Source organism: Corylus avellana, chromosome ca2 (genome assembly GCF_901000735.1).
Source record: "Corylus avellana chromosome ca2, CavTom2PMs-1.0".
NCBI lineage: Eukaryota > Viridiplantae > Streptophyta > Magnoliopsida > Fagales > Betulaceae > Corylus > Corylus avellana.
The window spans coordinates 50,082,549-50,097,116 of NC_081542.1; the positions used below are offsets into that span (position 1 = coordinate 50,082,549).

Genomic DNA, 14,568 nt, shown 5'->3' on the forward strand with positions numbered 1-14,568 from the left:
TTGCCCTTTTCAATAAGAAGTAGTAGTTTACTGCGGCAATTTGACAATAAAAGTTCAAACTTTTCTTTTGAATGTCAAACCAACAATCCCAGAAATGAATCCTTAATAACTATTAACTTTTTTTAATTTTTTAACGCTTTGTTTAATAACACTACTTTTTCTTCAAAACAAAAACATTAATAATCATCCAAAACACACAAAACAGAACTATTTCCATATAACTCACATACATCATAATACTTTTTTCAAACAAAAAACTCAATCTAATTAACAATCGAAGCTATATATATATATATATATATATATATATATATCCCCATGTATATATATAGGATGGAAGAAATGGAAGGAAAAAGAAAAAAATCAAGGAAAAATTTAGTGTTTCAGGCTGTAGCATTATTTTGTGCATTTTTTGTGCTTTAAGTGATATATCAATCTCCTATTGGGGGCTGCAAAAGACCACTTTTATGTCATGACTGCATTGAAGTTAAATTCTTCCAATAATGCCTACACTAAATAATATTCATGAGCACATGCATGACATCATCCTTTATGATATAAAACTCCGAACCATGACAATATGCAAGAGCTTTTCCAATCTTATATAATTAATTCATTTGGATAACTAGAATGTAACCCAAACAGCCCATCGACAAAAGATTGACTTTTTGGTGCAAAGATATTTAGTATATATATTGGACCACCAGGATGAATTATTGCGTCCCTAGCTAAACAATTAGAACACGACAGAAAATTTGATCATCAATTTGATTGTTCTAAAGACTAGCAGATCAAAAAAGAGTACTGTGTCTCATTCCTTATAATGACAAGGCATAATTTCATAATTTATTTTGAGTAGGAAAAATAATTATTCCAGAACCATTTGGGGAAACTATCATTAATTTTACCGAGTTTAATTTAAGAATAGTTTTTGGTTTTTGAGAAGTAAACAAAATTTTACAACATTTAATCAAACACTTCCATACGCTTTGTTTGATAAAACTTAAAAAATAAAAACATTAATAAACAACCAAAAATATAAAACATTTAAAATTACATTCATCTTTATGTTACATTATAATACTTAAAAAAATAAAAAGCCCTAAAAAGCATTAAGAAAAACGAAAATAATTTCGAGACCATCTTCTCAAATAATTTTTAGGTTCAAAGCTACTTTAACAATAATGCCTAAAAGGGCAAGTGATGGACTATAAGGAGTAGCTAGGAAACAAATACAAGTTGTTTTTCCTTTTGACATATAATCATGAGTAGATGATTTCCACACATCAATAACAAAATATAATATAATGAAAGACTACTCTTTTTCCTTCCCGACAAAAGATGTTGAGTGTATGAATACTAAATCTAACCCAGAATGACAAAACAACTCCAGATTATATAGATACTGCTAATACATGATCCAAGGGGCAGAAAAATTCAACTGAATACTTGTTCCAAAAAAAAAAAAAAAAAGGATATGCATGGAGAAGAAGGATATGCTCCCTATATATATTTTTCCTAATTAGAGATTACATAATTATTTAATGGAAAAATACTTTATTCTTGCCAACTAAGCATACTTCTCACCAAAATAGACTGTCTTTATTCTTCTTGCTAAATGAGCTGGTTAATATCTGATCATGCCTTAAAGGGCAAGTGAAGGACTAAAAGAAGTGGGAATCAAATGCAAGTGGTTTTTCCTTGCGACAACACCACCAAAGGTTTCAGTCATGTCTAGATCCTCTGGTTTCATCTTGTCTGGGAGTTCCCAATCAAACCAGTATAATAGTTGAGCAAGAGGAAGTTCAACATTGGCTATACCAAATAAAATTCCTGGGCACATCCTCCTTCCTGCCCCAAAAGGGATAAATTCAAAGTTAGTCCCTTTATAGTCAATTGAACTACTCTCAAATCTCTCTGGTATAAAACTCTCTGCATCATGCCAGTATGCAGGATCTCTTCCAATGGCCCATGCATTTACGAAGACTTGGGTTTTGACAGGTATCTCATATCCATCAATTTCACATGCCTCTCTACATTCTCTTGGCATTAACAAAGGAGCAGGAGGGTGTAACCTCAGAGTTTCTTTGATCACCGACTTCAAGTAACTTAGATTCTGAAAGTCTTTCTCCTGGATTTGTATCTTCCCTTTGAAGGCTTGTCTTATCTCAGCTTGTACCTTCTCCAGCACTCTAGGGTTTCTCATTATTTCTGACATAGCCCACACTACGGCGGTTGATGAAGTATCAGTTCCACCTGTAAATATGTCCTGGAAAAAAAAATTTAGAATAATGGTTAAATAATTATTTTGGTAAATTTTTATAAGCTAATTCTTTTTGAACATCTAAAATTTAAGTTACATGTTTCATGGTAGGGCTGTTATTGAACAAAGTTACCTGTGAACTCGCTCGGTTCCGGCTTGTGTACGACTCGGTTATTAAATAAGCCATTTGTGGACACGAAATTAGAGTCGATTATTAAATGATACAAACCCATATAAAATTCGACTCACTCACTTAAAGTTTGTGAACATACTCATATAAAGGCTTGACTCGCTTAGTTAATAAAAATAGTTTGTATGGTAATAATCAATATATATTAAGTATAAACGAATATATATTAAGAAACATATAAATATATATGAATTATATACATAAAAATATATTTAAAACAAATAATACACATCCATTGTTATCCGTGTAGTTGTTCACTTTAAATTTTAAATGGTGTCCTTGTTGGCAATCAATCATCCAAGGGTCATATTATACCAAGCTACAACTACGTACCACTCATCTCAACCCCTCATATTTGAGATTCTCAACCATTAGATAACTGACACGTAACACTTATGCTGCATAATAAGGGTTCAAGGCAAGAGTAATACTAGGTACCATCTTTTATCTTCTTAAAATTTTCTTAAAGCGGATGTGGCTTTTAAAACCACCATTAAATTTTAGATGAATTATACTTGAATTTTGATCAAATGGTGATTTTGAAAACCAGATCAACTTTAGAAAAATTTTAAGAAAATAAAATAATTATACCTAACATTATTCCCAAAGCAAGCTTCATACTTTCTCGCACGGCTAACATTATCTTTTTATCTTTTCTTAAGAAAATCTAGAAGGCCACTCTTAGTACGTACACCATGTGGACAAAATCTGATATGAGGGAGACCACTTCGGGAGATGGAATGGAAAGAAGACTTGCCCAAAGTTATCTCTCTTTCTTACTTTCTGATTAGCTGAGTCGAGCGGAGTGCTTGATAATTAGGTACTCGGCTCGGCTAATGGACAAGTTCAAGCTCGCACAAGTCTTTTTCTTTGGCGAGCCGAGCCAAGTCAGAATTCGTAAGCTCGATCGGCATGTTTATGGCCCAAGATAAAAGAAAGATTCAATACGAGCCACTTTGTAGGTTATATGAATTCTATTCTAATCTACAGCTACTAGAAAAAAAAAAAAAAAAAAAAAAAACTCTAGCCGGCCATCACATAAATTTTCCTGCATCAGTTAATGGATTAGGATACCATTTTGGGATTGTGGTGATTTATCAAGAAACAGTTATAGCAGAAATTGAAGAAAAATACGATGATGAAAACAGAAGGGATTGATGATCCCAAGGATTAATCGTAGCAGCAGAAATACTCACAAAAATGACGCCCTTGATGTTGTTGGTCGTGATTGGCAACTCCAGTTTATCACTCTGCTGAAGGCCTAAAAGGACGTCAACAAGATCTTCCGTCTTTGCTGATGAAGTACTCATCCGGTTCTCCCTGTGCTCACGGATGATGTTCTCTAGGATCTTGTCCATCTTCGCATGAATCTTCTGTAGCTTAGATTTCGTCCGACTAATCAAATGAACAAATTTATGTGAAGGGTACAAATCAGCCAACTCAAAGCCTCCTGCGTAGGCTACTGTTTTCTTGGTCAATGATAGAAATTCATCTTGGTCTTCGCATTTACTGCCGAATGCTGCTCTACATAAAACAGTTGTGGTGGAATTGAAAATGCGTTCACTGAAGTCGATTACAGATCCTGAAGATGAGTGGATGGAGTCAATGAGATTGTGAACCTCTTCTTCTCTAATAGAAGAGAAGGACTGGACCCTCTTGGCACTTAAGAGTTCCAAAACGCAAACTTTTCTCATCTGTCTCCAGAACTCTCCATATGGAGAAAAGGCAATGTCAGTGCCACCATTGCTTATAATTTTAGGGGCAAGAAGTAGTGGCCTTTGCACAAAGGCAAGGTCATGGGTTTTCATGAGCTCGCTGGCCATCTTGGGGGATGACACAAAAAGCGTAGAAACTTCACCCAATTTTAGGTGCATGAGGGGTCCATGCTTCAAGGCTAGATCTCTTAAAGCATGGTGTGGTAGTGACTTACCTACCAAGTTGTGCAAGTTTCCTATAATAGGTAACTTCCATGGCCCTGGAGGCAATTTCTCAACTTTGGATCTTTTCCATAACTTTAACAGCCAGGCCAAAGAGAGGAGAAGAAGGAAAGTGGTGATAGCTAAGGAATATTGGAGCGCCATCAAAGAATGGATAGAAACAAGTGACTGTTCCACAAATTTAAGTTGCAAATTTATAGGGGTGAAACATTTGACTTTTCGTACCACTTCACCTGCCATTGAAATGAGTTATGCACCACGAAAAAAAAAAAACAAGAAAAAAGGGGACATTTGGATAATGATAGAGATGTTTTTAGAATAGTAATATGATAGAGAAAACATCTCTATCATAGTAATATTATTTATGTTCAAATGATATCATTTGTAGAATATTATTTACACGTTTGACTTTCACGCGTAAATAATGACATATAAACAGTAAAATGTCTCTAAATTTAAAAATTATTGACACCTAAAATTTACATATACAACAATCATTTACACGTAAAAATTATAAAAAAAAATTTCTTTCGATTGCACACATATAAAATATATTTATAAAATAAATAAATCGTTTGGGGGTGGTTGAGGGTTTGCTGTCATCCTACGTGATTTATTTATTTTAAAAGTCATTAACTCGAATTCCGGTCCTTATAATTAGCGTCTTTTTTAAAAAACTTATCATTCAAACCTCGCTAGTCATTTAACCCGATTTTTTTTTTTTTTAAGTGATGGGTGACTGGTCAGAGGCTCAGAGCTACTGAAACTGGTCTAGGTTCTCTTTGCGCCGTGATAGTGATATTTCTAGGGCAGTGATGTATAGTAGCGTGACTAGCGTCCTGGAAAATGCAGTGGTAAAACATAGAAAATCAGTCCATGCATACGTATATAGTTGAATAGTATTCATATCATGTCAAACTGTCAACTACACCATTATGGATCTTTTACTTTTCTTATACACTCTTCCATCAGCCGCCTTGAATTTCAGGATAAGGATCCCTCCACTTGAGAAAGAAAATGAGAATCTCATTTTCTCTAATCTCATCCTTTAGATGGATCTCAAGGTTCAAAATATTTTAATCTCAAAACTCAAACACAAACACAATCATATAGAATTTTATATCAAATTTAAATTAAAAACTTAATTAATTTAAAAAAAAAATTGAAAAAAGAAAAATAAAGGGTGGCTCTGCCCAAGTGTGTGCGCGCCCACCAGTAATTAGCGTCTTTTTTAAAAAACTTATCATTCAAACCTCGCTAGTCATTTAACCCGATTTTTTTTTTTTTTAAGTGATGGGTGACTGGTCAGAGGCTCAGAGCTACTGAACCTGGTCTAGGTTCTCTTTGCGCCGTGATAGTGATATTTCTAGGGCAGTGATGTATAGTAGCGTGACTAGCGTCCAATATTGGAAAATGCAGTGGTAAAACATAGAAAATCAGTCTATGCATACGTATATAGTTGAATAGTATTCATTTCATGTCAAACTGTCAACTACACCATTATGGATCTTTCACTTTTCTTACACACTCTTCCATCAGCCGCCTTGAATTTCAGGATAAGGATCCCTCCACTTGAGAAAGAAAATGAGAATCTCATTTTCTCTAATCTCATCCTTTAGATGGGTCTCAAGGTTCAAAATATTTTAATCTCAAAACTCAAACACAAACACAACCATACAGAATTTTATATCAAATTTAAATTAAAAACTTAATTAATTTAAAAAAAAAAATTGAAAAAAGAAAAATAAAGGGTGGCTCTGCCCAAGTGTGTGCGCGCCCACCAGTATATCTGAGGGTGGCGTGCGCCCACCCCATGGCCTAGGGGTGGGTGCGCGTCCACCCCCATGGCCAAGGGGTGGCCTCGTGCCACCCCAGAAGGCCATGGGTGGCCGCGCGGCCACCCATGGCCTTCTAGTGGTGGTCGCGCTCCACCCTGATCTCGCCGGTGGAATGACGGCCAATTTACTTCGCCTTTGGTATTAAGCGTGAAGCTACCCTCGCTGGTGGCGTGATTCTCGCTGGCGCGTTACTTAACCACCCCCAACCACCTATTGGATGGTTTGCTGGCGGCGGCGAGCCGCCCCATGGGGTGGCTTCTCCTCCAATTATTTATTTATTTTTTTAAAAAAAGCAAATAAATAAATGTTTTTATTATTTATAATCAAGTGTGATGGGTTTATTTTTGAGTTTTGTATTTCTAGATGTTTTAGAACCTTAGATGCTTTCGATGGCTAAGATCTCAAAAAATGAGATTCTCCAATTACTCACAATTTGAGGGGATCCTGATCCTGAATTTCAAGTCCTTCCAAAAAAGCACCTGTCCTTTATTCCATTAAAAGCCTTGTTTGGGAACCAAGATTTTCCAACTCAAACTCAAATTTTTTCTAAATTCATGTTTGGCAATTTTTTAAATTCAACTCAACTCAACTCAAAAATTTTCAATTTAACTCAAAAACTTTCAACTCAATTAATAAAAATTATAAATAAAGATTAAAAAAAAATAATAATAAATTTAGGGTGGTCGGAACACCTTAGGTGGTGGCTAGACCACCCCTAAGAATCGGAAGTGATTGATCCACCCCCAGGTGGATTGGCCTCCTAAAGGCAAAGCTAATGGGGTGGCTCACTCGCCTAATTTGGGGTGGCAAACCACCCCCGGGCAACGGGGTGGAAGAACCACCCCCCATCAATTTCGGGTGGTCAATCCATGACTAGGGGTTATCGACCATGCCCAAGTAGTCATTGGGGATGGCTCAACCATCCCCAAGCAGTTTTTGAGGTGGCTCAATCACTGTTGGGGGTGGCTTGACCACCCCCATTAGTTTCGGGGGTAGCTGTTACACCCCCTAGTGGTGACTCAGCCACCTTTAGACACCTGGGGGTGACTGATCCACCCCTCGGTGGTAGTTTGGCTACCCCTAGGGGTGGTTCAAAATTTCTCCTAATTTTTTTTTTTAAAAAAAATAATAATAATTTTGTTTTTTTTTTTAATATTTTTTTAATTATATATAATTTTACAATTTTTACTTAATTTTATCAATTACTATCCAAACATAATCTCAACTCTTTTTTCTCCTCGATATTCACACTAAAAAAAAACTCACTCAAAAATGAATTGAGTTCAAAACCAAAAAATGACATTCTCAAACAAGTAAATCTTTTCAAATATGTATGCATCGAGCAAAGTTGAGAGAAATAAAACAATACGCAAAGCCCTATTTTAACAGCACGCGGACACGTGTTTGGATTAGAGACTTCTGTAAAAGACACTTTCTATGATCATGTCCAAATCCTTTGGTTTCATCAGACTCCCCACCATACGGTTGGTGCATAAAATGCCTATTTTATAGTTCTTAATACATTTTTGACACATAAGCTAAACTCATCTTAAATAATAGGATTGAAAACACATAATTATTTTACAGCCACTTTTTCTTCAGACGTTCTCAAAACAGCAGCCCCTTTCTTTTTCATCGCCTGCCAAACCCAACCGAAAAACGTAGCCCTTTTTTTCTTCATCGCAGGCCAAACCCAACAGGAAACGGAACCGGAAAACGCAAACCCAACCTCAAAATCAGATTTTAATGCCTAAAAAATAGATTCTAATGCCTCAAAATTTATTTTTTGATTCAAAACTAAATCTTAGAGCATTCCCAATGGAGAAGCCATATTTTTATGTAAAATGACTTCTTAAAACTCACTTTTATCTAGTTTAGCTAAGTCATTTTTAAATGTCTCTACATCCGATTAACTATATTTCTATTTATTCTATTAAAATAAGAAAAGTTTTGGGAAAAAGAGAACATGCAGAGAAAAAGTAGGAAAATATTTAGAAAAAAGAGAAAACGGGTGAGTGAAACAATGAAAAATAAAATAGTTCCCTTGAAAAGTGCTACTACATTTAGCTTTTTTTATTTTAACTCTTTCAATCAAATATCTATTTTACATTTTTTTTTTTTGCTAATCCAATGTAAAAGGTTTTTTAAACATTTGAAGAGTCATTTTAGATAAAAGTAACATTTTGCTCTTCCATTGGGAATGCTCTAAGAAGGGAATGTTAACCCTTTAGGCCTTTAGGGATTTTATCAGGCTAAAGGGATCCACAAAATCTCATTTTCTCTGTTAAATGACAAGGATAAAGAAGAAGAAGGAAGAAGAAGAAATGGGAGAGAAGAAGAAATGGAAGAAAGAAGAAATAAATAAAGAAAAATCTAGTGTTTTACGCTGTAGGATAGTTTTATACATTTTTTGTGCTTTAAGTGATGTGTCAATCTCCTATTGGGGGCTACAAAAGACCACTTTTATACCATGACTACATTGAAGTTAAATTCTTCCAATAATGCCTAAGCTAAATAATATTCTGCATGACATCATCCTTATTGGAAATAATTTTGAATGGTGCACAAATTCTCATTGATATAAAATAATTACAATATGAATATTAACAATAAAATAAATAAAATACAAGAGATGAAAATAGAGTATGGAAAGATCTCACAATGCTATAGAATCACGCAAGAGCGTTGTCCTTAAAGGTTGATTCGTGCCTCCCGGAGTGTATAACTCGGTGCGATCAGATCCTTTGACACGCAACCTCCCAGGATTAGACTATAGCGTCTACCTTCGTTAAGGACGCACTTCCAAATAACGAAGAGTAATAGAACAACCCAATTGTCAAAGTTGATGAGGGACTTCAGAATATTATTTTGTAGAAAAACCAATAATAAAGCATATGCCATGAAACAAGTGTTTTGCAACACACTATATGGCCTTAGCCTTAGATAGAAAATAAGTGATTTTTTCTTCTATCTCTCGTATATGTTCTTACCTTCAATGTATTAGTATATCTATATATACAAGTGCTGGAAAGTATGTCATAAAGGAAATCTAATGACCAAACGGTCAAAACGTTAAAAAACTCCCAAGCATAAAACTTGTTATAAAATGCAATAAAACATATTAACTCCAAACGGTTATAAAACGGTAAGGAAATCAATGGGTTAATGACATAACACCAAAAAAAGGGTAAAACATTTGTTAATAATCAAATGGTCAAACTACAATAAAAGTTGTTAAAGACTAACGGTCAAAACTATAAAAATCAATTAAAACTAATTTTTAATTGATTTTGATTAGTATCATAACAATAGTATTTAAACTTATAAGAAGACAAATACTATAAGAGTTTGCAGTATGCAATTCGCATATGAGAGATGAAATCAAATATTTGAGTGGAAAGATTTTGTATTCATTTATCAGAAAAAAAAAATTTAATTTCTTGTGTAGTTGTTGAAAATGAAAATATTTTGATTGTAAGAGTTTTCAATTATTTGAACTCAATTTATTGATTGTCAAATAATCTTTTATTGTTGGGTTACTATTCTTACAATAAAAAGAATTAAGCCTTTTTATGGATTTTTTAGAACTTAGCATTTTTTGTTATGTTGTGCTAAGCTTGGCTGAAAAATATCTATGTAAATTAATAATAATAACTGTGAGTGATTACTCATTTTTGTAATGGAGAAAATACATAGGTATTGCTAATTGTGTGCAGAGAATACCACTTTACAAAAGATTTTGCAGGTAAGCACATAGTAAGAAGAAGAGATGTGGTGCGTGTATTGAGTCGATTGGTTCTCACGACACCTAGTTGGTATGTAGTGACGACAATCTATTTTGGAAGATCTTGGAGTAAAGCTGTTGGTTCCGTTGTGAGTTTTAAACTCTGAGTCATAGGTCTTATTTTTTAAGATATAATATACATTTCATTTATTAAAATGAAAAAAATAAAAAAATAAAAAATTGAAGTTATGATGGTGCTCCTTGATTGAATTAAAGCTGGTGCAAAATTTTATAATTACATGAATTTCGTATGTGATACGCGGTGGCTTTTATTGATTCATCTATTTCGGAAAAGAAATAGTATCTAACATTTATGTTAGCTATGACATGTTAGATTAACATAACCACTTTAAGTTATTTGGTAATTCCTTATATATATCATTCAGCTTTCAAATTTTTCTGACATGATGGTTCAAAATAAAATATATGTGATTATTGAGGTTCATTTGATACATGATAAATTTATCATATCATAAGAATGATATCATTGACATATTTATTAAAATGAGCCAATAATAGTTGATTATTATTTGGTTGGGCTTGATACTTTGCATATTTATTGGGGCTTTAGTTAAAAAGATTTTTTTTAAAAAATTTTGATAAAACTTGAAATATGCAACCCCTATATGTATAATATATAAGGATCATGTTGAAAAATCATAAGTGGTGATTAGTATTTTTAAAACATCTTTAGAACTGTCAATTGACAGAAAAGAAAGAAGAGTAAATGATAGATCATACTTAGAAAAATGGGCTCATAGAAGTTATTTCTTAAAGTTCTTGTGAGCTATTAATGAAATTTTATTTTCTTGTGATTACTTGATTTATTTCATTCAGTATGATAGATTTATACATGTAAATCTTGGCAACACCAAAAAAATGAAAAGAATTGATGAATGATATGATTGTCAAATTTTGGGCTATCCACCAAAGTGTGGGGAGAAGCCTTTATTTTGTTTATCATATTCATAACCATTGTTTGAAATACCTCGAAGTGTGGGGGTATTTGACAAATGTTATGTTACCCAAAACCTAAAATGAGGAAACTTGGTTTTAAAACCTATGATTGTGATTTTATTGGTTTTACATGTAATAGTTTATGCTATAGATTCCCTACTATCAAGAGTGATATTTTAGATTACAATAATATTATTGAATCTAAAAAAGGTTATTATCTTTGAGCATGTGTTCCTTTGAAAAATAAGGAAAAAATTATTTCATGATTTTTTGGTGCTTCTAATAAAATTGTTGATGATGTGTAAGAATTGAGAAGAAGCAAGCGAGCTAGAACGAAAGGAATCTTGGTATGGATTTTATTGCTTATATTGTTGATGATGATCCAATATGTTTTGGTGAAGCAATTAAATCTATTTTTGATGCATTTTATTTATTTTTAATTTAATTGGTTAGAAGCTATAAATAATTGAAATCAATTATGTCTAACCATGCTTGGGAACTCATTGAGTTACCTCCTAAGACCAAATCAATTGGTTATAAATAGGTGGTTAAGAATAAGCTTAAACCGGATGATACAATAGATAAGCACATGGTAGACTTGGTAGCTAAAAGCTACAAGTAAATGTATATGTTGATTATTTGATACTTATTTTCCGGTTACTAAAATTGCATCTATTGGAATGTTATTTGCCATTGTTTATATTTATAAACTTGTTGTACATCAAATGGATGTCAAAGTTATTTTTCTAAATGATGAAAAGATTTATATGGAGCAGCCCGAGAGGCTAGTAATCCCCGGTCAAGAATATAAAGTGTGCAAACTGGTGAAATCCTTGTATGGATTAAAGCAAGCTCTTAAACAATGGCGTTTGACAAGGTGATATTGTTTAATTTATATTTGATTAATGATGCAAGTAAGTGCATAGCAAGTTTTACAATAATGAATGTGTCATTATTTGTTTATATTCATGACTTGCTTATTTTGTGAACTAACATTAATGTTGTGCATGATACTAAAATATTTCTTGCATCTAATTTCGATATGTAAGACATAGGTAAAGCTAATGTCAAATTGGACATTAAAGTTATTAGGGATAATGATTGCATTATTTTATCTCATACATATTATGTTGAAAAGATGCTTAAAAGATTTGAGCACTTTGATTATCCGCCTATGTTTACACCATATAATTCAAAAATATATTTGGTTAAGAATCACGGTGATTGTGTTTTGCAAGAAAAATATGCACAAATCATTAATAGTTTGATGTTTTGACAAACTGTATATGCCTTGATATATATTACATATACTGTTAGTAAATTGAGTAGATATACTCATAATCATGGTATTGAGCATTGAGATGCTATCTCTAAATTGTTGAGAAACTTTAAAGGCACAATTAATTTTGGTTTGTCATATTGTGATTATCCTGTTATATTGAAAGGATATTGTGATGTTAACTGGATTTTTGATTCAGATAAGCAAAGCCTACTAGTGGCTATGTGTTTATTCTGGCTAAAGAATTGCTTCGCAAGGTTTACTATGGAGTCAAAGTTAATTGCCTTGGAGAAGGCAGGAACTGAAGATGAATGGCTAAGAACCTATTGGTTAATTTATTTGTCTTTATAAGCTAACACAGTTCCACCTATGTGTTTATTGTGATTTTCAGGCTGCCAAAACTCGAGCAAATAATTTATAATAAGAAAGTGCACAATATTGTGAGGCAGCTTATTGAGACCGGTATATGTCCATGGACTTTGTGAGGTCATAAAAGAATTCTACAAATTCTTTGACCAAGCCACTAGCAAGAAGGCTAGTGAGAGAAGCATCGATGGGGATAGGACTGATACCCAAATCATGACACTGTGATTGATACCCAACCTCTTTGATTGGAGATCCCATGAATGAGGTTTAATGGGAAACGAAGTCACAAGTGAAATGAGGTATGGTACTGTCAATTTATGTTTATTAACTATCTTGTTGAGAAGATTAGTGATGAGTCCATCCCTATGGTCTAAGACAGTACAAGATGCAGAGTGATTAAGGATGAGCTTAAAGCTCTTAATGGATCCATAGTCCCTACCTGTTGGGATGGGGTGTTCTCTGCACACACTCTTGATGGATACCACCTATATGAGTGTGGATGTGCTATCTCCTATGAGACTTGGGTAGGTCTCTAGAGCGCTCATGAAAGCCATTTTATGGTGTAATAACAAAAGATGCAGAGTAAGTAAGGATGAGTTTAAAACTCTTAATAGTTCCATAGTCTCTACTTGTTGGGATGAGATGTTCTCTGCAAATATTCTTGATGGACACCACCTATGTGAGTGTGGAGGTGGTGCCGCCTCCTATGAGACTTTGGCAAGTCCCTAGAGCACTCATGAAGCCCAGAGGCGCATGGCCTGTATAAGGCGCCAACCCACCATAGAACAACCCAATTTTCTTTATTTGATTTGATTTGACTTTTTGTTTATTTGATTTGATTTAATTTTTTGTTTTTGGAGAAAGTTATGTGGATGATAAGTTTGTTTAACTTGTGGATTTGATTAAAAGAGTTTAACTCTACCACGATTCATTAAGTTCCTACTTATTTATCCTAGATGGGGTTAAAACTTTCGAGTACCACATCGATGCATGCTTTCAATCTCCTTTTATTCTAATGTTTGTAACATGTGGGGGATTGTTGTAATATTTGTTACAAACATTCATTTTTAGTCACTTGAAAATGTTTTATCATTTGATATTATCTTCATGAGTTTTTATGAGAAATAAAAATCATCTTTAACCATTTTGGTTTATAATCGTTTATATTTATTACTTGGTTATGACATATAGTTTTTATGACCGTTTGTATTTTATTACTTGGTTATGAGTTATTAAATAAAAATTAGTTTTAATTGATTTTTATAGTTTTGACCGTTAGTCTTTAACAACTTTTATTGTAGTTTGACCATTTGATTATTAGCAAATGTTTTACCCTTTTTTTTTTATAAGCTACGGTCAAACTATAAAAACTAAATTAAAGTGATTTTATTTTTCCATAAAACTGTTTTATAACTCAAACGGTAATAAATATTAATAATAAACCATAACTAAATAATAAAGATTGTTTGTAAACAATATTAATGTCCAAACCGTTATAAACAAAATTGGTTAAAGCTATTTTTATTTCTTATAAAAACTCATGAAGATAATATCAAATGATAAAACATTTTCAAGTGACTAAAAATGAATGTTTGTAACAAATATTACAACAATCCTTCCTGCATATCCCAAAAGGGTGGAATATATTCAAACAACTCCCTTTGTTTTCTAGATTTTTTTTTTTCTTTTCTTTTCTAGAAAACAACTCCCTTTGAAATCAATTGATCGAACTACTTACCACCAATCTTTTATGATATAAAACTCCGAACCACGACAATATGCAAGAGCTCTTCCAATCGCAGGTTGGGGGTGGGGGGGATTTTTTTTTTTTTTTTGAGGGAGATTGAGCAACTTATATAAATACAAAACCACGTAAATACATATAATCTTTTTATATGTGTTTGTGCGTGTTTATATAAAATAAAACATAAAAGTCTTACATTTAATCTCATAT

General features: G+C 33.1%; 1 protein-coding gene across 1 annotated transcript in view; it reads right to left on the bottom strand.

Annotated features, from left to right (window-relative positions):
* Positions 1-1,478: 1,478 nt before the first annotated feature.
* Positions 1,479-14,568, bottom strand: part of LOC132170188 (cytochrome P450 71D8-like) — a 17,100-nt gene continuing 4,010 nt past the window's right edge. Inside the window, exons 4-5 of the mRNA XM_059581079.1 lie at positions 3,650-4,558; positions 1,479-2,269 (exon numbers count right to left, since the gene is read on the bottom strand). Of these exons, the coding sequence (XP_059437062.1) occupies positions 1,646-2,269; positions 3,650-4,558 (1,533 nt within the window). The 3' untranslated portion in view covers positions 1,479-1,645. The remainder of the gene's footprint in view (positions 2,270-3,649; positions 4,559-14,568) is intronic.